This window comes from Aspergillus ambiguus (genome assembly GCF_047715705.1).
Source record: "Aspergillus ambiguus strain CBS 117.58 unplaced genomic scaffold BDV59scaffold_23, whole genome shotgun sequence".
NCBI classification, from domain to species: domain Eukaryota; kingdom Fungi; phylum Ascomycota; class Eurotiomycetes; order Eurotiales; family Aspergillaceae; genus Aspergillus; species Aspergillus ambiguus.
In genome coordinates this window covers 425367-452495 of record NW_027395536.1, presented here as the reverse complement: position 1 = coordinate 452495, position 27129 = coordinate 425367, and the positions used below count along the sequence as shown (strand labels likewise).

Below are 27129 nucleotides of genomic sequence, written 5' to 3'. Positions count from 1 at the left end.
TTATTATTTTCTTTTTTTTTTTTAACCAGCGAGGGCGAGGCGTCGTCAGCCTTGGGGTCGTCGCCCCAATCAGGGCCTCCCGCCAGCACCGCAAGCCGCGTGTGTGCCGCCCCGAAACAGTTAACGGAACCATGGCCCAAGACCCTTTCCTCGTCTGCTCGCACGGCCAGAAGCCCTCTGCATACATCCCCCCCCCCATTCAGATGAAATGTGTATAGAACGTAGCTACCGTAGGTACTGCGTGTATACTCCTCGTCATTGTGGTTATCACGATTATGACTGTTCCTCAAGGACTCATCATCCAAATTACGTCTCCACCCCTCCATCGCACAGTCTTCTCACTAACTTCTACTGATGTTGTCCCTATTCAGAAAACAGCGTGGCTATCCTCTCCACTCGCTGAGGAGTCTGCTGATGAATCGTCTGGAAAAAAAGCTTGGCTCCATCCGCGTGGATGTTGGGGTCATTGATTCTTTACTACTGCATACACCGTACGCCGTACTCCGTACTCCGTACATTGGACTGCTTTTCCTCCCTACCTGTCAACAGGCCTACGCAAGCCGGGACACGACTCCCTACACCTCCCAATGTCTATCTTCATCAGCCCTCCCCCATTATCCACGGGATGAACCAGTCGATATGCTCCCCAACGCGTCCACCGTCCTTCGGTACACCAAGTGATCTCTCTTCGGGGCGTCAGCCAGTCAGACTTACGCGGCTCCCTGATCAACAGACTAAAAATGTCACCATCGTACCATTTGCACGCGCAACCGTGCGCCGTGACACGGTCCAATGGAACCAATCGCTCCAGCGGCTTTTCTCCTAGAACCAAGTTCGACGACAGCGGCCGAGTCAATGGAAGACTGGGGTAAAGGATAATTTACGGCAAGAACAAAGATCGTCATTAATATGTAAAATAGGAGAACTACCTAAGAAGGAAATCTTTGGGAGCGGCTTAACCCGTAGCCTTACGAATACGATTTGTTGACGCAGCGTACCAAAGAACAACTCTCCAATATGTCCACAATAACTTATCATCGGCTGACGAATCACCGCTGGGTAACTTAACGAGTAAATGTTCTCTTCCTGACCGATTAATAATAGGTGCCTGATTTCCCATCATCATACGCAGTACGCCTACGCGGCAGCATGCTAATCCAGCGGAGTCGAACATACAGAGACTGACATTTCCCCTATCTTCCTTCGCCCTCTGTGGTTATCCTCGAATTCCCTTGAGAAGGGAGACAAAAGACCCTGAAATCCTGGCAGTCACATGGTCGCGCTGATCCCGGTGATCTCGATTAACCACGAACTTTTATCGCGACACAGTTGGCTTCTCTTTTGCAAATCGGACGATGATTGTCGTCGTCGCTGTTGCGCTCTCGGGTAAGGGCAATGTCCATCGTCACGACTGATGGAGTCGTTGGATGCAACTAATTACCGGGCACCGACCAGCGCAATACACGTCCCGCGTACGGACTGCCCGTCTATGCACACAGCCGGGGCCCGTATATATAAGAGCCTGACCCTGTGCGTTGAAGTGTCGAGAGCAGACACGCGGCATCTGCACTCTGATGAATCCATCTCCACTTAGTTGACGGTTGGTGATGTCCACCGTCTCGCACGATTACGATAGCATGCCATCAGTCCAATTGCCACCGACATCACAGACCGGTTCGTCAGGGACGGTGGTGCCGAAGCGAAGCAGAGTCTCTCCTCATGCTCGGGCAGCTTCCACCCTCATCGAGGAGACAGCACCACCCCTGGAGCTTTCGAGCTTCATCGTGGGTAGAGCGGGCGCCGTCTGAAGCTAAATGGCCCGGCGTTACAAGATTACGCATCCTTCCTAGATAGGCCGAGTGGGTGGCGGAGACGCGCAAGCGTCCGTCTTGGCCGTGTACAAGATCTGGCTAGAGCTCCTCTCAGGGTCCACCGCACTAGACTCCTTCGGGCGAGCAACCAGCCCTGACAAGAACGAGCTAGAGAGAAACCCTTTCCTATCCAGGGGGCTTGGCGTGGATACCACATCCGCTCTGGGAAGGGTAAAGCTCCTATTATTTTCAGGGTCCAGCGATTGTTTCGTCTTTCGTGACCTGGGTAGGGCCCCGAAAACTCCATACATTATCTGGATGTCCTCCAGGTGCAGCTTCCCTTGCCTTCACAATTAGGTCCTTTTGGGTCTCGGATTTATATTCGGGTAATATTACCGATATTTAACCTTTCCAGAGGGCTGGCTGTGTCGTCGGGTGGATGACCAAGCCACACTGGCGTTGGACCCTTGGGGCGATGTGAGGCTCCGCATTCACTCCCAGCCTTTCCAAGGTTCCGAGCCGAAAGCCCTTCTCGGTAACCTCCGTACGAAGTAGGACATTCAACGACAACCTCGTTACGACAGGGAGGAATCGGCCATAATCCCTGGCAGATATGAGCGGACTCACCCGAGTTGAAGACCCTGTATGTTTGACGCATGATATAATCATGATGGTATTGGGTTAATCAAGGAGAATCGGACAATGATCTTCATGCTGGGGTTATGCTATGCTCACGTCATGAGTACCTCAACACACCCCCGACTGGAAACCAATCGAATTTTGAAGGCTATCCCCCGCTTCCACGACATGCACACCTCTCTACCCAGGCAGTTATGTCTCACTGCAACTGAATACTACATACTACTGTCGATCTGTTTCCGTCCAGGTCATGTGACCCATTTTATCTGATCTCGCCATTTAGCGTACTCCGTACAAGTATCAATTATCTATATACCGCACCGGTGCCAGCAACATCCCTAAGGCTTAGCCGTCCAGTCGTGATGTATTCCTGGGCCGGGGAAGATTTCCCTCGTGATGGTCTCACTCGATGTATCCTCCCCGCCTGCCCTTACTTTGCACTTTGCGTCCATCCACGGGGAGACGGGACAAAATATATAATTCTTGAACCAACGGAATGACGATCTCCTGTTCGATGACTGCAACCCAGAAACCCCAGCATAAAACCTCACACCGAACCGAGGGATCACTCCCAACATTAGAACCGTCGGGAAGAACGATACCCCATGTTCGCGTCTTCCCATTTCTGGCATGCCACAGCAGCGCCAAAGGTCTGGACACGTCTTCGCCTTTCAGGTATGCATGGGCCCATTCCAGCCGGTCTGGATGCAGGCCCGTGAACACGGATGAAACGCCACGAGAACTCTCAGATACCAATCACCGACGGGTATGCAGCAGTGCGACCCTGGGTGGTGACTCTCCTCTCGATTATCTAATCGGGTCGATCGCGCAGCGATCTGCCGGCTTACTAACGTCTGATCACGATGATCGACCAATCACGAAGTGGGATTGGAGATGGAAGTACAGACTACGAAGCAGACTCTAGATGGTGAACCAGCCCTACCTTATATCCGTAGGGGTGTAACAGACGATGCCCTACTATTCATGGACAAGAGCAGATACCATGCACTCGTAGATTGCTCTAGATAGTCTCTTGATGTTCGCCTCGTTAAAAGACCTCATTAAACATTCATACATGAATATTCGCTATGCGAAAGAAACGCTCAGTCGACTAGACTAGGAACAAGCAAGATATACGACAATCATGGGAGAGTTTGCTGTAACTCAGACACGAATGACTTCCCCCAAAAGGCACTGCGTAGAATTAGTGATGGAACATGGACATCGATACTGGACAACAAACCTCGTGTACTTGGAAATGTATTTGTAGAGCTTCGCAAAATTGGCAGCCCGGCGTTCATCGCTCATCGAAACTGCATCATAGTATGCGCGGGCAACTTCCTCCGTGTTCCATGGGTTGACAACTATACTCCCGTTCAGGCTCTGAGCGGCACCCGCGAACTCAGACAAGATCAGTGTTCCCTTCCGCTTCATCTGGGTAGCGATATATTCAAAGGACACTAGGTTCATGCCGTCCCGAGTGGACGAGACCACACAGGCGTCCGAGGCCGCATACAGAGCGATGAGCTCATCGAAGCTGACTGACTTGTGCATGAAATGAATAGGCATGTAATCCACGGTGCCTATTAATACGGTCAATATAATGCAGACACTAACAGTTAGACAATAGTGGTAAGCTGTGACGCACCGAATTTCCCATTGATCCTGCCCACAAGCTCATTTACGACTGCCCGTAGGTTCTGGTACTCTTCGACATCCTGACGGCTCGGTACAGCCACTTGGACGAGGACGACCTTTCCAACCCATTCCGGATGGTTTGAGAAGAAGACCTCCAGAGCATGCAATTTCTGCGGGATGCCCTTGATGTAGTCCAGGCGGTCCACACTGACCATCAGTTTGGTCCCCTGGAACTTGTTCTCTAGCGAAGAGATGCGATGTTGCACTTTTGGGGTTTTCAGGCCTTCGGTGAACTTATCTGGATCAATCCCAATGGGAAAGGCGCCCACGGAAACCGAGCGGCCTTCAAATTTGACGCTACTCGGGGTAGTGACCGATCCACTGAAGATGGCGTTAGGCGGCACGGAGAGGTGTACGAGGAGAGTACATACAGGATGTGAGCGCAACTGCTCAGAAAATGACGTGCATAGTCATACGTGTGGAATCCGATCAGATCACAATGCAGTACGCCCCGTAGAAGCTGGCCTCGTACGGGCAGAATCCGATAGATCTCGCTACTGGGGAAAGGGGTGTGCAGGAAGAAACCCACTCGGATGTTCGCCTTGCCCAGAAGGTGAAACTGATCGCGAAGCATCTCGGGGAGCAACATGAGGTGATAGTCGTGCACCCAGACAAGATCACCGTCCTGGGCCTCCTGTGCGATAGTCTTTGCGAACAACCGATTGGCCTCCCGGTAGGCGTCCCAGGCGGCCTCATCGAACATTATCTCACCGGGATGATAGTGCAGGAGAGGCCAGAGAATGGAATCTGGGAGGTGGAGTCAGCATTTGACAGGTCCGAGTTTCCTTTGGTTCCTTACTGGAGAACCCGTTGTAGTGCCGGTCGGCAAGGTGGTCATCCATGAAGACCGGAGTCGCGTTGAATTCGTCTTTCAATCGCTGTTTGACGGAGGGGATTTCATCCTCCGGCACTTCTAGACCCGGCCAACCGTACCATTGAAAGGTGGTGGTTTTTGACAGACCACTTAGTCCGGTGACAAGGCCACCAGACGACATGGAGAACTCATACTTGCCGCCTTCAGACCGACGAATGGTGATGGGAAGCCGGTTGGACACGATTAGGAGGCGGGACTCGCCTGGAGGAGTGGCTTCAATAGAAGGCATTGGAACGCGTCGTGGTGGGAAGAACAAACTCTATGAGGGGGGAAGAAAGGCGAAGCTGGTGGGAAATGGATATAAGAAGTGTACGCAATAGGGTGAAGGGCGTTGGCGCAGTGGAGGTGAAGAACCTCAGGCACCCCACTGATGACCGATTCGGAAGGCCGTGAGTCCGTGACTTCTCCCGTTCTGTATAGCAACAAACCAAACGTTCCCCCGATTTCTTCCACGTTCTCTCTTCTTCGCGTTTCTCTCCTCCCCGTCTGCAACGTCACTTGTCACTATTCTTATGATTCTCCCCGTCCTCCCCTGTCTGTTTCTATCGGATTCTGTCCGAATACTCCGTGTCCTGTCGGATAGAATGGTCATCATGGCTGTTAGCGCCGTGGATACTTGGTCTGCGGATCAAGCCGGGACCCAAACGTCATCACTACTTTATTTGAGTTGGAGTAGATCGGCGTTCCTTCTGATCATTTAGTCCGTCTGTTGATATATTTTCCCTTCGCTTTCATGAAGGTGGCGCAAACATTCCCGGGAGAAGTCCAATGGCTTCAATTCCTTCGGATTCCATCTCACTCCCCCCCTCCTTCGCTGCGAGCGCCCGATACTGGGTTTCTTGGATGCCCAGAAGAAAGGGCAAAATGACGCACCCCTCTCGCATCTCTTTTCCGCAGGCCTCACCCCTCCCGCGAAAAGCCCAGAAGGTTCTTTTCTTCCGGCTTTCATCTGCTTCAATATAAACTCCCATGTTCCACGGTCCAATCATCCATGTCCACCCTTCCATGGTTCATTTTCTATTCCATTCACTACGCTGAGCAGCATGTCTTGTCCGCCGGAAGTTTCAGGATCCTACTTCTCTTTATCCGACAGGACTTAATATCTCCTCGTCAGTCTCCGTTCCATTACCACCAACACTGTCAGCAGGAAAAAACACCCCTTGGCCCGAGTGACACCGTCAGGTCAAATTGTTGTCCCCGTCGCCGGTTTTCAACCGCGGACTACATCTACCGTTGTTCTTTCTTCGTGGATCATGTTTTTTCTCAGCTGATAGACAATCCATCATCTGAAGACACCCTTCCTACATCAAATCTCCCCTCATAAAATACACTCATCGGACCAATGACGGTCTTAGTAGTCTCCCTGTATGTTTTCTCCATTTCTTCATCGCTCCATGTGACAGAATCTAATATCCTCGCATAGATTCCTTCCCTATACCATTGACTTCCAGGCTACCGAGTTGAAAAATGCTCGGCGCAAGTCATCCTCTAGTCAGTCGGCCACTGGTGGTGACCAAATGGTAGGCCGAGTGGCAGATTCGCTCCGGAAGGGACATAAGAAAAGTCTCAGTCTCTCACTGACCCCTGGAGCCACGACCGAAGATGAAAGGATCTTTAAATCCTACGCCTCTCGCGCCGCAGGTGAAATTGCTGCAACCGATGACCCCAACGGACCAGGTCCCAGTGACCCACGACCTGTTTCATGGGGCCGGAGTCGCAAATTCAACCAGCCACGCTCGAAGGCGTCCATCCATCCGGAGCCTTCAATCCTCAGTCGACCCGATCCGAGTGATGGGCCGAACCCAAACACACCATATGTGGAAGAGGTGTTGGTGACTCCAGACTCCGAAGAGGATCACGGCAGCCCGCGTGCCCTACTTTCGGATGACTGGGTTGTGAAAGCAGCAGAACAGGGCAACGGCGGCTTGCGCAATGCAATCAACGCGGCTGAGGAGATCGGAATGCTATCAGACAAGATGTGGGTGGGTACCCTGGGTATGCCCACAGATTCGCTGAAGGACGAGACGCGTGCGAGCATTGCGGAGACGCTGGAGGATGAGTTCGAGTCACTCACTGTATTTGTCGGTGATAACGAGTTCGAAGGCCACTACACCCACTTCTGTCGTGCGGTCTTGTGGCCGGCCTTCCACTATCAGATGCAAGAGAGCCCCAGACATACAGAGTACGATGACTACTCTTGGAAACAATATGTCAAAGTGAACGAGGCCTTCGCAGACACCATAGCTGCCTATTGGCGCCCAGGTGATAGTATCTGGATCCACGATTATCATCTCTTACTTCTACCCTCTTTGCTTCGTGAAAGACTTCCAAGAGCTGAAATTGGCTTCTTCATGCATGCTGCATTCCCTTCTTCCGAAATTTTCAGGTGTTTAAACCCACGAAATGAGTTGCTCAATGGACTCCTGGGTGCGGATCTTATTGGATTCCAGACTGAGGAATACTGCCACCACTTCTTCCAGTCATGCAGCCGGCTTCTGAAGTTAGAAGTAACTGTCGATGGCGTTCAATTACCACATCGTTTTATCCGTGTGAGGAACCAGCCAATGGGAATCGATGCAAGGGCCTTGGATGAGCTGCGGGAGGCGGCCGAGGTTAAAGATTGGATAGCGAATATCGGTTCACGGTACAAGGACAAACATCTGATAGTTGCGCGGGATCGGTTGGATGCACCAGGTGGTATCAAGCATAAGCTTTTAGCTTATGAGCTCTTCTTGAAGAAATATCCGAAGTGGAGAGATAACGTATGTCAAACGGTCTCCCCTTTGGAAGTCCCTTCACAGTTCTAACATGACTAGGTTGTTCTCATCCAAGTCGCCTCTACATCGGAGCTACCGGAGCTGGAGGCCCAGGTCTCGAAAATCGCCATGAGAATTAACTCTGCCTATTCGACGCTCACCCACCAACCACTCGTCTTCCTTAGACAGGATATCAGCTACTCCCAGTTTTTAGCCTTACTCAGCATGGCCGAAATCTTCATGGTGACCAGTCTAAGGGAGGGCATGAATCTCACGAGCCACGACTACCTCCACTGCCAGGATGGCAAATTGACGTCTCAGCGCCACGGCTCTCTTATCCTGAGCGAATTCACAGGAAGCGCTTCTATCTTCCATGGCCACGACCTAATGGTCAACCCATGGGATTTCAAGGAGGTCGCGGAGGCCATAAACAATGCCCTCGAGATGTCGCCCGAAAAGAGACAGTCCAACTGGGAATTCCTTCTGGAAAGAAAAGCCCCATACACGGCTGTTGCCTGGTGTAATGCTTTTCAATCGGCGCTGTCGAAAGCCCACAGCCTGCAGCTTTCGCGCGATCTCAACCAGGTCTCATCCCTGTCCGTCCCCACGCTGAAAGAGGCATACGAGCAATCCCACTCACGCTTATTCTTCCTCGAAGATGAAGGGACCACCGCAACTCCTGGGACCAAAGCGCCCGATGATTTGGTGCGTGTGATCGGACATCTCCTTCTAGACACTAAGAACCAAGTCTACGTGACCAGTGGTAGGAGCCCGGAACAGATGGAAATGATACTCGCAGACCTTGGAGATCGAGTGGGCTACATCGCCGAGAACGGATGTTTCAAACGCGAGATCGGATCCTCGCACTGGAAAACCCTTGTTGACATGGAAAAGGCCAAGGACTGGCGCAACGGTATCCGCAAAGTGATTCAGTACTACCACGAGAGAACCGAAGGGAGTCACATGGAAGAACGCCGCTGTTTGCTGAATTTCTCCTACGACAAGGCCCTTGATCCTGACGTCGCCACGCGCCAGGCGTCTGACCTTGCAGATCAGATCAACGGTTCCCGTGGCAGCGAGGCTATTCGCGTGTTCCTCACGGAGGGTACCGTCAGCGTCGAGCCTCTGGATGTGACCAAAGCGAAGGCTGCCGAATCCATCCTCGAACAGCTATCCCGGATCCCGGACTTCCTATTTGTTGCCGGCGGCGCCCGCGGCGATGAAGCCCTGTTTCGATGGGCTAATCGGCTCCAGTCAGCCAAGCTAATCCCTAACGTGACCACTCTCACCGTTGGCGCCCACGCCACCGAGGCCAAAGCAGTGCTGCCCAACGACATGAACATTGCAACGGTTGTCGGGACTCTATGCTCCTCGCCGCCGCCGACAACCCAAACGACCGGAGAATGTCGGGATTGTTGACCTCCGGTGCTGAACGGAATGACTCCCGCGTCCTAAAGGGGCCTTGCCTGCGTTTCCTTTCCGATAGTCCGAAGCTGTGTACTGTCCTACTTCCCATTCCACCTGCTTGCAGTCCTACCTTGCACCTACTGTATCTTCCTTCCGCCCCCTGTACGCGTGCTTCCTCCCGTCAGCCCCCTTGTCGTTTGTGTTGACCGTACGTTTGATCCACGTGTAGCATTTCCAGAGCTTTGATTCATCGGGTGCCATCCCACATTCGCCCCTGACATAAGATGTACATGTACCGATGATGCTCGGGCAGTGTCACTCGAGATTGTATTATCCTTAGAAGCTTAGAAAGATGCACAATCTAATAAGATATTTAATTTAATATGTCTAGATATTGGTCCGCGCTGTGTCCAGCAAATAAGTACCTTACATAATGCAGTACATGTAGAGCGCAACTATAGGACAGGGCGGCATGGTGAATCTTTGAAATCTTCTTACTCGTAAACCAAATCGGTTATTATAACACCATCGAGCGAGTGCTTCCCTTTCCTGAGCAAGGGTTGCGCTGTTTCTCACACCTAAATCAATGAAAAGCCAACCTCAAGAATCATGCAAGGCTCATGAAGCGTATTCGATAAACAATCAAACAGCGCCGACGAAGTGAAAGCGGAGTCAACAAAATGAATGCGCCAAGAAAACATCAAACATGAGACTGGCGTACAGTGTGACCCTGAAACAAGTCATGGAATAAACCACCTGTGGATTGGGGAAAGATAGAATGAGTCATCAAATCAAAAAAAAAATATACCACCATATACACCTCAGCCTACAGCCCATGCCAAACAGCCGAAATAAAAAGCAACAAAGTGATAGGGAGTTAGTTCAGGTGATGGGTGTTTGCGAAAAATCTAAAGAAGCAAGTGAGACAAGGATATGAACAGCACCCTATGGCGCTTCTTTTGGCGGAGAAGGACCATTCGCGGCGGAAATAAGGGTTGGTGCTACTCGTCTCTTCTTTGGTTGCTGTTGCTGCTCTTGAGGAGCCGCGGAGCTCTGATCTTTGTCTTCTTTGTCGGACTCGCCTTGTCGCTTGCCCAACACGGTATTGCTGGTAGTACTTGCACCACTTTGAGAGACGGTGGACATGGGTGTTTGAGGTGGCGTGGTGAGAGGAAGTGTGGGAGGTTGCGAAGAGTGAGTCGCCGTTACCAGGGGTACTGATCCAAGGGTAGGGGTGGGATTATTGATGACAGTCCCACTTTGTTGTGAGGGAGCCGATGTAGGATTTGAAGATGTGGAGTTCGATCGTGCTGGGCTGGCTGGAGGCGCTGGTGCGGTGTTGGTAGGACCGGCAGCAGTTGTCGCCTTCATGGGCGCAGTCGGAGCCTGGTTCACAGGCTGAACGCTAGGCGTCCCAGCTTGGGCAGTTGTTGCCGGGTTATATGGCTGGCCCAATTCTCCGGGTGCAAAGGCAAGTGTCGAACAGAAGCCATCCGACGAACTCATTACCAATGTCAGACCGTCATGAGACCTGGTAATGTTAGACACGTGACTCTTGAAGGAAAAAGACGAACTTACCACGTCAGATCCGTGAAAGTGGCGAAGTGAAGATTGCTGACAACGCAAATCGGCGTTTGTTGTTGGGTATCATATACCATTACAGCATCCTGGGTGGCGACAGCATATACGATGCGATATGGTAACGAGAAGACGGGTACGGGAGATGGAGCGGATGGACCGTCATCTTTGGAAGGTTGGTTACTCTTTGATGGGTCGTTCACCGAATTTGTTGACGGTGGTTCCATTGAGGGACGTTCGGTTGTGGATTTGACTACCGGCTCAGGAAGAGAAGCGAAAGATTCTTCGCCGGAAGATGTATCAAGCGTTATATGGCGGACAGGCTGAGGAGCTTGCCGTAAGTGGTAATAAACTGGAGAACATTTGACTGCCACTGACGGCTTTTTATGACCAGGAAGATGGGAAATGGGCGGTTTGTTGAAACCAGCTCGAGTGTAAACGTAGACTGTGTTGATGATTTCATCGGTCGTCTTCGAAGGATCCGTTGCGGAGACATGAGACATCTTATACTGACCAGCCGGGGTAAACAGTAAGCTACCGTCTGGAGCAAACGTTAACCGTCGGAAGAAAGAGGTAAATGTCTCATTGGCGTAGATGCTAGCATTCTTGACTCCGAGTCCGCTCAGCACACCGGGCGATGGGACCTCGAGGGGCTTGACGGCAGGCAATGGCAATGACGGAGCCGGCGAGGCGGAGCGGCGGATCGATGGCGAGGAGCCAAATGAAGACCGACGGCTATGGGATACTGGAGGCGGGTCCATCGGCAGGTTCGAAGTCATTGGAGTACCTGGCGTTGATGGAGCTGGCGATGTGATTGTCACAGAGCTGCTAGGGGGTGGTTGAGAACGAATTGAAGGATCTGGAGGAGCCGGGCTACTAGACGAGATGCGTTTGGCGGGTAAATCCATCTTGAGAAACTTGCCATGAGATGTGAGGGTGAATTGGCCGTCTTTCGTTTTCAGGCTGTATATATGAACTGAGCGATCTGACGATTGGGTTGCGACGAACTCGTTGAGAGGATCCCAAGCCACGCCCTGCACGTAATGTGAATGCTCTGCGATTTGTCGTACCATTTGTCCTAGACGTTTGACAGCCATAAGCAACGATATCGGGGGATCACGACGGCGCGGTTCGACTAACCGGTTTGAGCATTGTAGATTCGAGCAATGTTATCCATGCTCCCGGTGATGAAGAAGACTCCATCTGGGGACCAAGCAAGGTCGTAGATTTCCGCACCTGACGAGCGACACATGTGCTTTACTCGCCATGTTTCTTTATCATCCGACCGATCCTCTCCGAGGCCAGGCTGGGTTTGTAATTCGGACGGCACCCAGAGGAGGACATTTCCATCATCACCCGCGGATGCTAGCATCTCACCTGAAAATTGTTAGGCGACATCACAGGCATGTAAGAAGTAAGACCGAGGTTGGTTCACCTTTGGGACTAAAGCGAACGACATTGACGGCTTGCGTGTGCTTGATCAACGTGCTCAGGTATGTGACTGTCCGTTCTTCGCCTGTGGAGTCTACTCTCCATAGCTATTGGGGCTGTCAGAAAGGCCGGCGGGAAAAAACCAAGGGGCGACTGGGGTAGGAGATTCAAGGTCATGCATGGATTGGATGAGGGGGTCGTACTCGAACATTGTTATCGCTGTCAAAGATAAATATCAGCACACCAGTCCACCGTTACACGATAAAAAAAATGGTCGAATAATAAAGAACATACTTCCCAGCCGTGGCCAGACGGCCTTTTCCATTGGGGTCGAAGTGCACCGAGTAGATGGGGGCATTGTCATTATGCCAGGCAATGAGCAACGGTGTAGCCTTCATGGCGAGAGCGGGAGCTCAATGGGCTCCCCAAGGTGAAGTGGATAGCACGCTGAGAAGGTTTCCTATATAACAAAGTCCCAAAACAGGCGACAGAGAAGTAGAGGGCGTGTTGAGTTGGAGATCAGCGGAGGAGTAACCGTGACGGACTGTGTAGGTGTGGTGTCGCCAAGGAATCACGGGACGAGAGACAGAGAGGAAGACGACATGGAAGAGAGAAGGACGGAGACGGGATGAGGTTGAGAATGAAGAGGCGTTGAGGCGAGGGTGGGCGAGAGGAGAGGCGAGCTGAGGGAGGAAGTTGGAGAGAGGAAGAAGAGGAGGTTGAAAGTGGTGATGTCGATGCTTTTGTCCTTCCCGCGTCTTTGATCGGCTGGTCTTTTGGGATCAACGCGCCCGGCGAATGAGGAGGCGCCTGGCTGTCAGCACTACAACATCCACCACAACAACCACCATAGCAACAGCCAGTTCGCAATTGATTCGATTGTCTTTCTGATATATGGGCTAGCGTTTAGACAGAATCTCAAGACACAAGGACCTCCTGTCGCCCCTCATTATAAAGAACTCGGTAAATAATAATACATGAATGGAAATTGAAATCCTATCATCACAGTCGCCTCTCTTCATGTCACCCAGCGACCGATCGTCTCGCCAAACCAACTCACGGCCTTCTCTTGCCGTTTCTGTCGAGCATCGTCGTGGATCTTCATGAACGGACGGGCTTCCTGGGCGTACAGCTTCTGTTGCTCCAGCTGGGCATAATGCGCCCGGATCTCCAGCTCCCGTTCATGCGGCGTCAGCTGTTCCAAAGGTTTTGATGGTTTAAATCCGGCAGGAATCGATTCGCCTCCGGGGATCTCCAGATCTCCCGATGCGGGCTTTGCCTGGGGGTTAAAGAGCGATGTGAGCGGCGGTGGTGTCAGGCCTGCGGTCCGAGCTTCTTCGACGCGCTTCTCATAGTCCAACATTTCGTGATAGAGTTTATCGGCGTGCATCTGGATCCGTTCTTCACGCTCGTCATCCCAGTCAAACGCGGCAGCATATCCCAATGCCTGGAGGAATTTCTACCCCATGCCAGTTAGCATGCGTCTCTAGTACATTACCACCCTCTCCCAATTAAACGGGTCGCAACTATCTTCCACTCACAGCCTGTGTCGTAAAACAACGAGAGAATTTTCCGTTTTCCTCGGAACACAGCGTCGCACGGGACCGTAGCTGCTTCTGCCAGTTCCCGGTCTGAAAGCACAGGGTCAGGGCCTCATGCTCCAATGCGCAGTTCTCCATCGCGGCGCGGTGCACGGTGTCATTGCGTTGCTTGTACTTCTCAATCACTCGCTCTGCACCCTTCATCTCCGCCGTCTCATCCTTGGGCGGCTTGTAGGTCTTCCAGAGATGTGCATAGCGTCCGTCAGGAAATAGCGATGCGGCAGGGACGGAAGGCTGGGAAGTGGAGTCGTCGGCTTCCGATGAATGCGGTCGTTGCGCCTGCGCATCTACCGGCTGGGAAGAAGAGGTGGGAGGAGTCTGCGAGGACGGAACAGAGGTCGGGACGTATTCTTTGGGGGCTTCATTTTCGAGGAATTCGCGGAGACCCGGATCAAGCTTCTTGACCGGGTCGTCCTTGTTGGAATTACCCCAGAACCAGCCCATGACGACAAGGAGATCGTAGTCAATGAAGGAGTGAGGACGAGGAGATGATGATCTGATGCGGCAGAACGTGCGGAGAAAGAAAGAGTTGGCCGGATTGCCGCTAAACCGCTTTAGGTGGGGGAGACACCCATACTAAACACGCTTTCTCCGTCACCTCCTCCTCGTCTCCATCTCCCCCTCGACACCGTCTCCTGCGCGTATCCCTGCGCGTCGAGCTCGTTCTCGATAATGGCTTCCAGTGTGTCTCATATTCCCCCGCCTTACTCGCATCCAACTGACCACTTTCAAGATCGAGAGGAGCGGCTGCAGATGCGGCAGCGCGGAGCAGCGTACGCGCCCTCACTTCTTCCCCCGCGAATAATCAAGCGACGCAAATATCACTGACTTTGCGTATTCTGAAATAGGTCGCGCCAGATCAAACAAGTTGACTTTGGGTTTTCCTTCGGCTTGGACCCCGCGCCCGCAGAACTCTCCCAACCCGCGTCGCAGCCTGCTGATAATGTTGGTATTGCTACCGGTCCTCCCGCGCTATCACGCCCCTCCGCGCCGCAAGGTACACAGCCTTCTGCAGTCTTTGCAGGGAGAAGTGACGCAATATCACCTGGTCATAGTGTTGTGCGCCGAACTCCGGGAGGTTCGCGTAATGCGCTTCCCGAACGTCCGTCGACATTCGACATCCCCCCCGATGAGTCAGATTACACTCGAACCAGTAAAAGAAGGAAGATTGGTATGTGTGGATATGTTTGATTCAGCGATGGCTACAATCTAATATGGTAGAACCCCCCAACTTAGGTTCGAGACCATCCTTTGGTCGTGACAGTTCGCGACGTGAGACGCAAGACTCGCAGGTCATTCAAAATGGCACCAAAACAACTGCCGCAACATCCCCTCCCGAGGGATCTCTACAAAAGACTTCTACCACCACTACCGAACAAGACGGACCTCAATTGCCAAAGGGACCCTCTGGCCCAGCGTCGACACTGCCAGGCGATGCATTGTCACCACAGCTGCCTGCTGATAAGCCGTCAGACGCAAGCACCGGGCAACAGAAGTCACCGCTACGTCGCAAGGATGTGAGAGGAGTAACTGGTATCGACTCGCAGAAGGAGGACAAGAGCCAGCGCGGACGGAGATCCAGCGAGGACAAGACATCTCCTTCACGAGGCGTCGCAAATGCAAACCCTTCCGGCCGGAAGGCCCAACAACCTCCGTCCCAAGACGCGCCACCAGAAAACCAACTTGGGTCTGTGCCCAAGTCAAACCGGATCCTAGGACGAGACGAACGACAGAGCCGGTCCCCGGCTTCATTCCCCGTTGATGAGAAAGACTCGGGACAGGGTCGATCTGGCCCAGCAAAACGGAAGAGTACAAGTCGGACATCACCTAAACAGCAAGAGGCTAAAAAGCAACGGACAAGAAATGACAAGGAGCCATCGTTGGAGGTGCCTGCTGCCGAAAGCATGGACTCTGCTCGATCAGACAAAACAAATGACGCCCCTGAGGATTCTACTTTGTCTCGGAAACAGAAAGAGACCCTCAAGTCGGAAAAGCGCGCTGGACGCGTTGAAAGGAAGGCTTCTCATGCAACCGAACCGATAGCAAAAACCTCCCCTCCTGTCAGGAGAGGCAAGAGGAAACTGAAAGAAATAGATCAAGCACAAACGGAGGAGGAAGAACAGGAATCAGAGCCTGAACGCCAGCCAGCTGGTAAGGGTAAGGGCAAGGACAAGGGCAAGCAAAAGCAACCAAGACTGGCGCAAACATCTGAAGAGGACCAGGAGCCAGTGTCGCAGTCCATTAGTCAAGGCAAGAGGAAGTCAAAAGGCCCGAAGCAGGATCAAGATTCGGAGCCACAGCCCACGGGTAAAGGTAAGAGGAGACAGAGACGAGCAGAACACACACAGATCCGAGAGCCAGAGCCGAGATCGGAGGATGAACCGGGGCAAGATAACGAGTCAGAGTCATCTGCTTCTCATAGTCCTCGTGATAGTCCAAAACCAGGAAATGGCCGGGTACAACCTGGAGAGAGTGGACCTCAAGATGGAACCATGGAGACCTCTTCCCGGGCCACCAGGAAGCCTAGACAACCTCGTGGAGAGACAGTCCCGGTTACTGTACACCGACTCGTGAATGTCCGCTCCCTCACAGGAGTGCCCCAGCCCGAAGGCGGGGAAGGTTCTTCCAACGATGAAGAATCTGCCGATGAGCTCGCAACAACGCGCAAAACTAAGCTACCCAGCCGGGGCGGCGTGAATGCTGCTGATGTACTGGGCCAAATTTGTCGTGAAACGCTGGAGAAAACTTTGGACACGCTCAAGAACGGAATCACGAATGAAACAAACGCTGCTCGGCGAGCTGAATGGACGCGGAAGAAGAAAGCTGTGGAAGCTTTCGGCTCAGAACTCGAAGGTCGTCTCTTTGAGTTGAGCGAGATGCTCGATAGTAATTTCGTGCTGGGCGTCAAGCTGAAGAAAGCCAAGCGCGAGATGATGGACATGCGGAGCCGACTATATCAGATCCGTAAAGAGAGAGAAGGAGTTGCCTTACAGATGGATTCGGTGCGCCGAAAACACTCGGAGGAAGAAAACACCAGAATGGTATGCCCATCGCAATCATAGTTTGCATAACCGTCAATGAATATGGAGCTAATTCACCCGCAGGCCCGCACTACCATCAACAACTCTCTCCATAGTCTGGATCTGGCCTTGGAGCGTAGCCGGAAGCCGGACGCCGACTCTTCAGCTAGTCCTTCTCCGACTGCTGGACTGGAGTTCATGCTCCGCAGCGTGGCAGAGACCGTGAGCTCCCGGGCGCCTGGAGCTCAAGGAGGTCTTCTAAACCAAATCAAGTTGTTTAACGTGCAGCTCGAGGCCATTGCGCGAAATCTCGAGAGTTGAAGTCTTCTATGCTTTTGTTGAATACCCATTCTGTTTTTTTCTTGGCTGAGTTCGCGATGATCGAATGTGACATGAGCAATGAGAGGCATTACTGAACTTTGGATATTTCTACGTAATAGGACGCAGCAGCCATGCTCAGTTATATCTACAGTAGTGGAAAATATGCAAAGCTCATGATCCAAGCTGTGACAACCCCAATATGACAGCTCAGCACCACCCAACAGTTACAATTACCGTCAGAGATCTCCACCATGGGCCGGTTTCAATGCTTATACTACGTAGGGTCAGTATCCAGGCTAACGCCAGATGAAGGGCACAAACTCACCCTGAACTCCAGGTTCTGCTTGTCTGTCAGGTCCAGGAACTCCGAGTTCTCTTTGTGCTCCAAACCCTGGCCACGGGCATCTCTTTTGTGATTTTCCCACATATAATAAGCCTTCAGCAAGATGACGAAGAAAATCGCTACCGACAATGTAGCAACAACGGCGATCTTCGCAGGAATATAATCCGGCTCGTCTTTCGTGCGAAACGTTAACGGGCCGAGGATGTTCCCCAAGCAGAACGCCATCAGGGTGATAGCGTTCATAGCAACTTTCTTCGTGTGCCCGGCAACATTCGCGCCTGCGACAGAGTACATCAATGGCAGCGCCGATCCGGCACAGTTGGTCAGGTAATTACCGGCTAGTTGGGCAGCCTGGCCATCTGCAAAGGCCATTAAACAGCTGCCTAGCAGACCGATGGACAGAACGCCGATGATACAGAAGCAGCGCTGGTCGAAACGGCCGGCCAGGTAAGTACAGGCGAAGATACTGATAAGACTGACGACACCTCCGGGGATGGTCAGCAGCTGAGTCTCTTTGGTAGTGAAACCGAAACTCTTGATGATGAGCGCGGAGAAGCTGCTGATGGCGCCGTTGGGTACGTTCATCGCCGTAACGATGACAATGATCAAGTACGTCTGCGGATCGCGGAACACCTCCATGAACTGGTTCCATTTAAACTGCTTGTTCTCGATACCGGTGCGATTCTCACGAAGGCGCTCGACGGCGATGAGCTTTTCGCGGTGACTCAGACGCGATTTCATCGGGTTGTCCGGGAAGAGGATGATCACAGTGATACCCACGGCGATCGTGAGCAGGCCGAAGATCAGGAACATGACCTGCCACGAGCGGAATTCATCCCCTGTGTAGAACAGAAGCCCGAAAGCGACTATTGCGCCGATGATACTGCCCATGCCGGTCCCCAGGTACCAGAATCCGATGCGCTTGGGTTGTTCTATGCTGGTTAGGACATAGTTGGGTGGGGATGGGTGTGGCCTTGCACTGTACCGTTCCTTTTGTACCACATGGAGGTGATGAGGATTAACCTAGTCGGCGTTAAGAGGTTGCCACTTCCGGCTCGCAGGGCAAGCTTACGATGGAGCGACAGCGCTTTCGAAGCACCCCAGCAGAACGCGAAGGGCAATCAGTCCGGGGTAGTTCTTCGCTACGCAATTCAGGGTAGTCAAGAGACCCCAAAGGGTAACTGAAGACTGTCAATGAGCTGTATACGACCAAGCCGCCTTCGTGTGACTGCCTACCGTTTAAGCCCAGGTACTTCGCCGTCGGAAGCCGCTGCATCAGATAGCCGGTTGGAAATTCGAAGAAGAGATACGACACGTAGAACACCAGAGCGAGATTCGAGAATTGGTTCGTCCGCATGCCTGTGTCTTCTAAGAAGCCCATGATGGAGGCGTAGTTAACTATGCTAATTAGTTTCTACCGATTGAAGAGCACACAAGCAGTCCACGAACTCAGAATCTTGTCTTGATACTGAAGATAGTACACTGCCAACATCATGGGAACAATCATCCAGTCGACCTTGCGAACCAGCCTCCTCTCCTCTTCCTCCGAGAAAGTGACTGCTTCCTCAGAGCGAAGGAAATTGAGTGCCAAATCGACTCTGTCGGATGAGACAGGGCTCGGTTTCTTCGCCTCGACGTCGACTGTGGTTTCGGACTCGGCCCCCATGGTGGCAGTCGATCCTCTGCAAATGAAAGCTGTTCACGGTTCCTTGGACTGCGCTGGCCTTTGTGAGGTCGTGCTCAAGGACCCTCGCACGGGAGGGGAGCACTCCATTAAATTCCTACATCTTTAAACAGGCGCAATGTTACAGAAGCTAGCCCCAATCCTGATAACGGACCCCCCCGACAGAGACAAGACGTAAGTCACAGGCCATGTCTAGGCGGATGATTAGCGAGCTCATCCGCCAATGACTATGAGAGATCAATGGGAAATTCGCGGGCGCCTGTAACCGCTGCTTTCACCGTTGGAGAACATCTGAGGGTGGGATGAGGATCTCCAAGTGACGGTTGATAAAGACGATAAAAGGTTATCACGGCACGTTGATCGCGCCCAAAGCAGCAGGTGTGTAGATTAGAACAGCCGCTAACAGGAGGACTTATCACCCCCGCACCGAGAAGAGACGACTGGCAGCGTTCCTTGCTATCAGGGGGGTTATTTAATCGTCCAACCGGTCGTGACGGCCGACGCGGCAAGTTGGAGAAATGCAACCTCGCTGACCTATTAGGGGTTGGTTCGACACTCCTTATGTGCTGCTGAGATTGTTTCATTGGGCCTGAAGAGCGGGATCCTTCGCTGAGAATAAATGGTCTTCAATATGCGTGTCCATATGCTCACAATCGTTCAATGGCCGCGTTAGATCACAAATGGTCTCCAGTACGATGAGGGCGTGTTCAATGTGTGACAAAATGGCCGTCCAATTATTCTCTACGACGTATGTGAGCCTGGATTTGAAAACCAGAGCAGCATATTGCACTGCCCAAATAGGTTCAACGTCTCCGGTCTTTGAACCCACGATACACCCGGACGAGTCATCCACGCAAAATGGATAGTCCAAGCAATAAAGCGAAGGGCCGGTCCTGGGGGAGATCAGTTAAGGGTGGTCCGGTTGAAGACAAGCAACAAAAGGACGGAATAGCTCGCTTTGCGAAGATCCTGGACAGATGCCCAAAGCATCGTAAAAAGCTTGAACGGATGCTTAACAGAGGGCGCGATGCTGTCCATTGGAATATCACAACCATACTCCGTTAAGAGCTTCCATGCTGGATGTGTTGACGGGATCGTGAGGGGCTCCTATGAGCATGGCCTATTTTTTGCCATCCCCTCACCATTCACCACTCGAGCCGTCCAATGATACGGTCATCAGGAAATCTGCGCTCTGATGGCGCGACAGCCCTTGGAGGAATCCTGCTCACTGGTGTTGATGGACGGTCCCAACAGCTTGACCGCTTTTTCGTCGCCTCTTCTATTGTGTAGATCGCTCTCCACCAGACTAAGTAGAACCCGACAACTCCGGCCCGTCTCGACAAACAGATGGAGATGGATCTCCCTAGATGAATAGTTGCGAACGCTGGGTCTCCAGTTTTAGCACTAAATCTTTGCATCGTGGAGATGAAAGAGTCAGTGTGCATGATGGAAAGGCCAGCCGGTGGAGGTGCGGGGTTGATCTGCAATGCATATTGTATACACCATCAAGAGACTGAGTAAAATAGTTTGTCTCTATTCAGGCCACCCACCGGGACCTACGCCCTACTGTGTACGGAGTAGAGAGGCCTGGCTACCGGTATTGGATCGCTATTTGTGATTGCGATTGATTATAGATATAACTAACTAACCGATAGTTAACTAGTTATATCAGCTGATTACCTAATCAATATGTTAGAACAACATTGCAACAGCTAGAGAAGGATCTGGTTTCGCACCCGATATGACGAGGTAGCTGGCTGAAAAGAGACCCAAGTTCGTACGCAGTACGGATCATTGGCTTTGGAGTGTGGAGGTGGTGGACTCTCAGTCATTCCCGATTGTAAGTCCCGTTGACCGGCTACTTCAGCTTTAAGCCGACAGATTCGTACGACTCTTCGCTTGTATGGACATCATCTGACAACCTCAGTTTGCTCGGTCGACTTCCGCTGTTGACCCTTTACCCCACTGCCACGCCATTCTGGCGTGTTGAGTCTGCGTTGGACCAAGAAGACAGCCAACAGGGACGGCTATCGTATGATTCTCCACCAGAGCTGAGGGATCCCTCCATCCGAACGACAAGGAAGACGGTCCTCGCCGATCATAAGGACCCCGAAGGGACATCTCCGCACGGAAATCACAGGTAGCTAGCTCATCCAAGGAACTATCAAAAAAATACCTGAAAGAAAGGCACTGGCCGGTGGATCCTTAATTCTTGGATACCGCAGAACGGAGAACTCGCGTTGTAGAGATTTCCGCTCCTCCGAACCGAAACCAGCCGCGGGTTGTTGGAACTGGGAATGCCCAGCCAATTCTCCCAACGTCCGGTCGGGTTCCTCCCAAACGAGATTGAACAGGGTCCGATGGGTCTCTAGAGACCTTCCCCAGATCCCGACTCCGGATTTCTCACTGGCTGGAACTGAGAAAAGCTGGTCCCAGGCTGGTGGGAAGTGGACTACGTGCTCTCCCAACTGGATATATACCACGCTATTGAAATTATCGATGGGTACCACGCACGAATTACTTCGGAATGAATACGAAACAAACATCATACGGCAGAGAATGGAATATTACGCCATGCTTGGTCCGTAGGTCAGTAGGTACGTACGCTTTCAGGTGCATTATCACAATCACCATCCACCACTATGCCGAGAGACGATGGAAGACACCCAAATAGGGCTGTCGATCCCCCTCATCCCGTGACCTGATGCATCTATTCTCAGTGGTTTGTGCCACGGGAAGGGAGAGGACTGAGATGCAATCACATCACTCCGTGGGCGCTGAGAACGATGATCACCTTGGCCGTCTTGTCATCACACCAGTTGACTCGTATAGTCCTGTATCTGAAATAACCGGGGTTTGAAATGGAGATGCCAACGAGGGTCTCAGAGTGACAACGTTGGTACCGAGGGTAACAAATGAGGTCGTCTAGAGGAGAAACAGGGTCCAGGAAGCTCCATTCATCCCCACGTGGAGTCGCCATAACCAAGAGCCTTATTTCATCGATCCGGAGAAACGGAGACGGGAGGAATAACCTAGGGCCAAGTCACTCGATTCAGCTCACGGCATTACATCATACTGTTCAAACTTTGGATGAGGAATTGACCCATCCACGTACGCAGTGCTCCGTATGCATCGTCATCTCCACGATCGACCGTTTACAGATCTGCGACGTGCAGGGAGTCTGAGAATTGGACACCATAACCATGGGTACTGTAAGCTACCCAAGGATGGAACCTCTCTCGGAGACCGCTATCTCCGTACATCCGCCGCCGTGCGGTCGAAAACGCCTCCCGAATTCTTGGTCTTGTTTCCCAGAAGACCAAGCGCGGGGTGGCTGTACTCCAGAGTATGAAGGATTCATGCCAAGGGAGTTTTGAGACGTGTTGAGCTGGACGGCCGCGGAAGGATTGTTGGCCGGGGCTTATATCATCGACAATTGGAACTTATTCATTACTCCAGGACAACGCAGGAAAAATTAGGCTAAATAGACATTGCACAGACGATTGGAGGATATTAGGGTTCATTGTGACAGAATGTTGAGTAGAATGGGGGCGATTCAGATTCGCGTAGGACACGGTGTTATGCGGCTTGCATTGACCACCCGAAGGCCAAATACCATCAACCAAACCAACCAAGGTGATGAGAGATGTGACTAATCGAATAATTGCACGAATTCGCTAGCGTGGGAGAGCAGTGAAGATTTTTCTGTCTAGTACGCCATAGAGAAAAGAGGAGCTCCTGGTTGAGCTCGTGTGCCAATCACCATCGCCACTACCACGCAACTATATATGCAGCTTAAATTAGTCTGCTATGGACATCAGTCCAGGCTGGACTGCGGTATGACCTGCAGCAGGGGGGTCGGCCATCTTGGCGAAACAGGCCCCATCCCAACCAGATAACCTACCGAACCAGCAGTCACCAGGAATTTGACCGCAATCCTTCTGGTACAGAGCACCATAAGCTAAGCCCCAATTTGGAAAAAGCCTGATTGTACGGCGTACAAGTCCACCGATCTGGAGCAGGTACGAATGGAGCGCCACCTGTTCTCTTGTTTGTATCGGATTAATTAGCTGGTGTTCCGGAGCGCGGAGGCCGGGGGTGGCACGGAATCGATACATCATCTCCCTTTCCACGATACTCTGCGCGAAACTTTGGGATTTACTCCGTCGACGGTCAGCCCTTGACGTTGCCCGAGAAACCCCTGCGTTGCGGGAGTACATAGGTACTCGATGGACTGTCGTGAGACTTCAGCGAGAGGAGATCAGATGCTGTGTACCTGACACCCCTGGGCGGGACCCCCGAGCAAACTCCTCGACCCCATCGAATCAAGGAGAGGGACGGTAAGACGGCCAGTCGAATCTTGAATAATCAGGTATGATTTTCGCGTGACACCCTGACCGGGGTCGCTCCGTCGAGACTGGCATGTTTGATTATGGGGACGACTGCTTTTCGCCCCGACATCCGACAGGCGAAGAATAGCCGTTCCGGGAAATTGATAATCGGCTTTTCACCTGGTCAGGGGAGAAGTAGTCTACAAACTATTTGCCTCGGTCGGCTGTCGCAGGCTGTCAGTGTCAAGTGTCAGGAGGGGACTTGGTTTAATGATGATAAGCTGTGGGTGATGGGGCTCGGGAGAATGAGCTTGTTCGTACTCCGAAGGACGCCATCGAGGCCTCGTAATTCACTCATCGCACTGTTTGATGAGACCCTCCTGCTCCATTCTCGGATGAATCGAAATCAGCAGTCGTCTCAACGAAAAGGAGGCCGGATCCGCAGGGACAGGGGCGGCCGAACGGTCAAGGTCAAGGTCAACACGGGAACTCAAGTGGAGCGGTTCGTTCTTCATTACCACGATGGACGAGGACGAAACAGCACTACCAAGTCTGCCCGTTGTGTCTGTCCATGGGTCCCGATCGGATGAGGTGAATCATTGGTGCGTAATCCGCCACTGGTGACGGGGAAACCTCCATAACATCCTGGCAGCTTTCTACTAGCCTGGTTACGGAGTAGTGGAGGGAGGTTCCGTTAGGTGAACTTTTTTTTTTTTAAAAACTTGTTGTTTCCTGGCGTCCGTCGATGTTGATCAATTCTATCGAAATTTGCTTTCTATTTTCCTTTTGCCCACCAGTTCGGAGTACACCGTGTGCATGCTTTATCCACCGCAGAAATCTTCCGGCCGATCCAGCTCGAAAAGATTTGTTGACCGTGGGAAGCAACGTGGTGAGACTTGGCTTGGGCCATGCTGGAATGCTGATTACCGTAATTACTCGGTTGAGGATCTAGGTCGGCTCTTCATGTAAGGTATCTGCCATCTTCCGATCGTATTATTACTCTGGCGAACGCCCTCCTGTCAAGCTTTCTCAGGCAACGACAATGTTTTGATTTGCCCGAGGACGAGGACGATGTGCACGGGAAAGGACTGGAGACGGTTTGATGGAGGGTCCACCGGCCGATACTTCTTTCGGAGGGTGATTTGTGTTTTGGTCAATGTTGTTTGTTCACGACATCCAGATTTTCGCCCTTGGATGAGCCGTGTCCACTTGGAGAGAGCTTTAGCCTATGTGGACAGGCCTGCCGTAGATCAGAGGTGGAGAGGGGGCTAAATGGATAGGGAGCTCCTTGCCGCTGATGTTTCGGAGGGAGTCAGCGAGAAGAACCGAGGACGAGGTAGGGAGAAGTCAAAAACATCATGACTGGTTGGGGGCGTAGCGGATCCATGCCATCATCTCATCATCCGCAAGGGTAGTAGTATCAACCTTCCATGGGATGAAGCGGAAGAGCCGGGACAACGTACGGTACGGAGTACATGGCGTCGATATCTCTAGGTAGGTAGACGCAGGTTGACCTTGGTACAGGATTAGAATGTTCTGATAGAATTCTCTAATGTACAACATCTGCTGCGTCTCTAGCGGTGATTCTCACGAATACTCTCCCAGCCTCCAGTACAAGGGACCTAGGTATACACCTACGCCGCACCGAAGCACGTATCCCATCGTACGGTAATGTAAAGTCTCCACCACCCCGGTCTTGGATTATTTCCATTTCGCTTCCTATTATTTCACAACAAAAAACTTCCTTTCATCCTTGGGCCAACCAAACCACGTTCCATGTTTAGGAGCATTTCCCCCAGAAGGGTTCTAGATGATGGCCAAGGGTGATGGAAATGCTCTCCCCGCTTTCCCCAATCTTATATAATGCATTCTTCTCGTCTTTTCGTCTTTCCTTCATTTTTCCCCCCTTCGCTGATGTGGATAGTGATTGTCCGTCGTCCTTAGACTGTTGTTGACACGAGAAACGACATCCACTTCAACTCCACTCAGAGCTAGAATATTTTTTTTTTACTTTTTCTTTTTCCCTCTCTCCCGCACTGCTAGACAAACACTAAAGATCGCCCTAAACTCAACTAACGGCCCTTCCTCCCATTGTGGTAAGTTGCTGGTTCGTCCCCTTGTCAGGTCGACCTAGTCTACGCTTCTTCGCCCATCACTGCATCGTCCACTTATTTCTACTCCCCTCCTCCTCCCCTCGATCTCCTCTTTTTTTCCCTCTTCATTTCCCTAAAGCCCCTGGTCGGTTCTAGTCTTCTTCTTATTTCTATTTATTCTTTTCCGTTCTCCATCGGGCACGGTCCTAATCGTCAAACCGTTGTCGTGTCGTTTGACCCGCTCAGCAGTGCTGTGCGCATCATCATCTTCTGTTTCTCCTGATTTTGCTTCATATATATTCCTCTTCGAATCATCCAGCAAGCTAGACGCTTCCTGTTCTTGATTCACATCTCACCTCTCTAATTCCGTCCCATTGGATTGACCCGGACCTATTGTGTATAGATCCGAATCAACCCATCCATCCATCATGTCGGCCGAACAGAACAACCCAGCCCTCGAAAAGGACGTTGCTCCCGAGGGCTCCAGCGATGGAGTTAACGGTGGTGCTCCCATTGCTCCCGCCCTCACCGAGGAGCAGACCGCCAGAGCGGCCGCCCGCTTCGGCTACGGTCCCTTGTCGGTGGTCAACACCAAGGAGGCCAACCTGCGTCCCTTCGGGGGTGAGTTCCAGCCCGGTCTCTACAAGTCCGTCGAGCAGCGCAAGTTCGCCAACCCCGCTCCTCTGGGCCTGTGTGCTTTCGCCCTCACCACTTTCGTGCTGAGCGCCATCAACATGGGTGCGCGTGACATCACCGAGCCCAACATCGTCGTCGCCCTCGCCTTCGGCTATGGTGGTCTCGTCCAGCTGCTTGCCGGCATGTGGTACGTTTCGCCCTCCCTCTCTCTCTCCCCCGCTCGTTATCTCCCCGGCGCGTGGTCTAACGTGTCACAGGGAAATGGCCGTTGGAAACACCTTCGGTGCCACCGCGCTGTCCTCGTACGGCGGTTTCTGGCTCTCGTTCGCCATTGTCCTCACCCCCGGTGGATTCAAGATTGCCTCGACCATTGAAGAAGCTGGTGGCACCGCCATGTTCGACAACTCATTCGGTCTGATGCTTTTCGTAAGTGGTTCCCCAATATCACCCGAGCCAAAGAAAAAAAAATTCCCCCAATACTAACCTCTTCCAGGGCTGGTTCATCTTCACCACCATCCTGCTGTTCTGCACCCTGCGCTCCACTGTCGCCTTCTTCCTGCTGTTCTTCTTCCTGGACCTGACCTTCCTGCTGCTCGGTATCGGATACATCCACCGGGACGCGGCCGGCAAGCCCAACCCGCCCGTCATCAAGGCCGGTGGCTTCTTCGGTCTCCTTGCCGCCTTCACTGCCTGGTATAACGCCCTGGCTGGTATGGCCGACAACTCCAACAGCTTCTTCATCATCCCCGTTGCCCACTTCCCCTGGTCCCCGACCGCTCGCTCTCGCAAGACCGAGCGCGAGCAGGCCTAAGCGAGACGCACGCGCGGTCATCCGTTCGATATGGTCGTCTCGTGCCGTCCGCCGCGGGAGCAGGGAAGGAAAATGAAGGGAAGAGAAGAGCCCCT

The 27129-nt window shown here is 52.3% G+C and overlaps 8 protein-coding genes across 8 annotated transcripts; 3 read left to right on the top strand and 5 right to left on the bottom strand.

Annotated features, from left to right (window-relative positions):
* Positions 1-1104: 1104 nt before the first annotated feature.
* On the bottom strand, positions 1105-2623 carry BDV59DRAFT_181783 (uncharacterized protein). Its single transcript, XM_073690287.1, has one exon. It carries the CDS (start codon positions 2116-2118, stop codon positions 1834-1836), a length of 285 nt encoding a protein of 94 aa, XP_073546550.1. The 5' UTR covers positions 2119-2623; the 3' UTR covers positions 1105-1833.
* An 831-nt stretch (positions 2624-3454) lies between these two features.
* BDV59DRAFT_64116 (glycosyltransferase family 20 protein) lies at positions 3455-5632 on the bottom strand. The gene is made up of 5 exons (XM_073696819.1): positions 4948-5632; positions 4520-4895; positions 4099-4469; positions 3694-4033; positions 3455-3644 (listed from the first exon to the last, which is right to left on the bottom strand). Exons 1-5 carry the CDS (start codon positions 5249-5251, stop codon positions 3593-3595), a joined length of 1443 nt encoding a protein of 480 aa, XP_073546549.1. The 5' UTR covers positions 5252-5632; the 3' UTR covers positions 3455-3592.
* Positions 5633-6197: 565 nt separating this feature from the next.
* BDV59DRAFT_64084 (alpha,alpha-trehalose phosphate synthase subunit) lies at positions 6198-9554 on the top strand. Its single transcript, XM_073696818.1, has 3 exons — positions 6198-6387; positions 6446-7784; positions 7839-9554. Exons 1-3 carry the CDS (start codon positions 6365-6367, stop codon positions 9195-9197), a joined length of 2721 nt encoding a protein of 906 aa, XP_073546548.1. The 5' UTR covers positions 6198-6364; the 3' UTR covers positions 9198-9554.
* A 17-nt stretch (positions 9555-9571) lies between these two features.
* BDV59DRAFT_181774 (putative chromatin assembly factor 1 subunit B) lies at positions 9572-12935 on the bottom strand. Its single transcript, XM_073690286.1, has 6 exons — positions 12489-12935; positions 12398-12413; positions 12199-12301; positions 11904-12140; positions 10764-11841; positions 9572-10716 (listed from the first exon to the last, which is right to left on the bottom strand). The coding sequence occupies exons 1-6, from the start codon at positions 12590-12592 to the stop codon at positions 10131-10133; spliced, it is 2124 nt and encodes a 707-aa protein (XP_073546547.1). The 5' UTR covers positions 12593-12935; the 3' UTR covers positions 9572-10130.
* Positions 12936-13052: 117 nt separating this feature from the next.
* On the bottom strand, positions 13053-14286 carry BDV59DRAFT_181772 (uncharacterized protein). The gene is made up of 2 exons (XM_073690285.1): positions 13736-14286; positions 13053-13653 (listed from the first exon to the last, which is right to left on the bottom strand). The coding sequence occupies exons 1-2, from the start codon at positions 14237-14239 to the stop codon at positions 13213-13215; spliced, it is 945 nt and encodes a 314-aa protein (XP_073546546.1). The 5' UTR covers positions 14240-14286; the 3' UTR covers positions 13053-13212.
* A 3112-nt stretch (positions 14287-17398) lies between these two features.
* On the bottom strand, positions 17399-19145 carry BDV59DRAFT_203371 (putative MFS transporter; the record flags this gene model as incomplete). The annotated part of the gene is made up of 6 exons (XM_073694254.1): positions 17399-17410; positions 17462-18411; positions 18465-18502; positions 18552-18660; positions 18716-18877; positions 18929-19145. 6 exons carry the CDS (start codon positions 19143-19145, stop codon positions 17399-17401), a joined length of 1488 nt encoding a protein of 495 aa, XP_073546545.1.
* Positions 19146-23489: 4344 nt separating this feature from the next.
* Positions 23490-24251, top strand: BDV59DRAFT_63846 (uncharacterized protein). The gene has a single exon (XM_073696814.1). It carries the CDS (start codon positions 23596-23598, stop codon positions 24082-24084), a length of 489 nt encoding a protein of 162 aa, XP_073546544.1. The 5' UTR covers positions 23490-23595; the 3' UTR covers positions 24085-24251.
* A 1359-nt stretch (positions 24252-25610) lies between these two features.
* Positions 25611-27091, top strand: BDV59DRAFT_63806 (acetate uptake transporter family protein). Its single transcript, XM_073696813.1, has 3 exons — positions 25611-26410; positions 26481-26649; positions 26717-27091. Exons 1-3 carry the CDS (start codon positions 26016-26018, stop codon positions 27032-27034), a joined length of 882 nt encoding a protein of 293 aa, XP_073546543.1. The 5' UTR covers positions 25611-26015; the 3' UTR covers positions 27035-27091.
* The last annotated feature ends 38 nt before the right edge of the window (positions 27092-27129 follow it).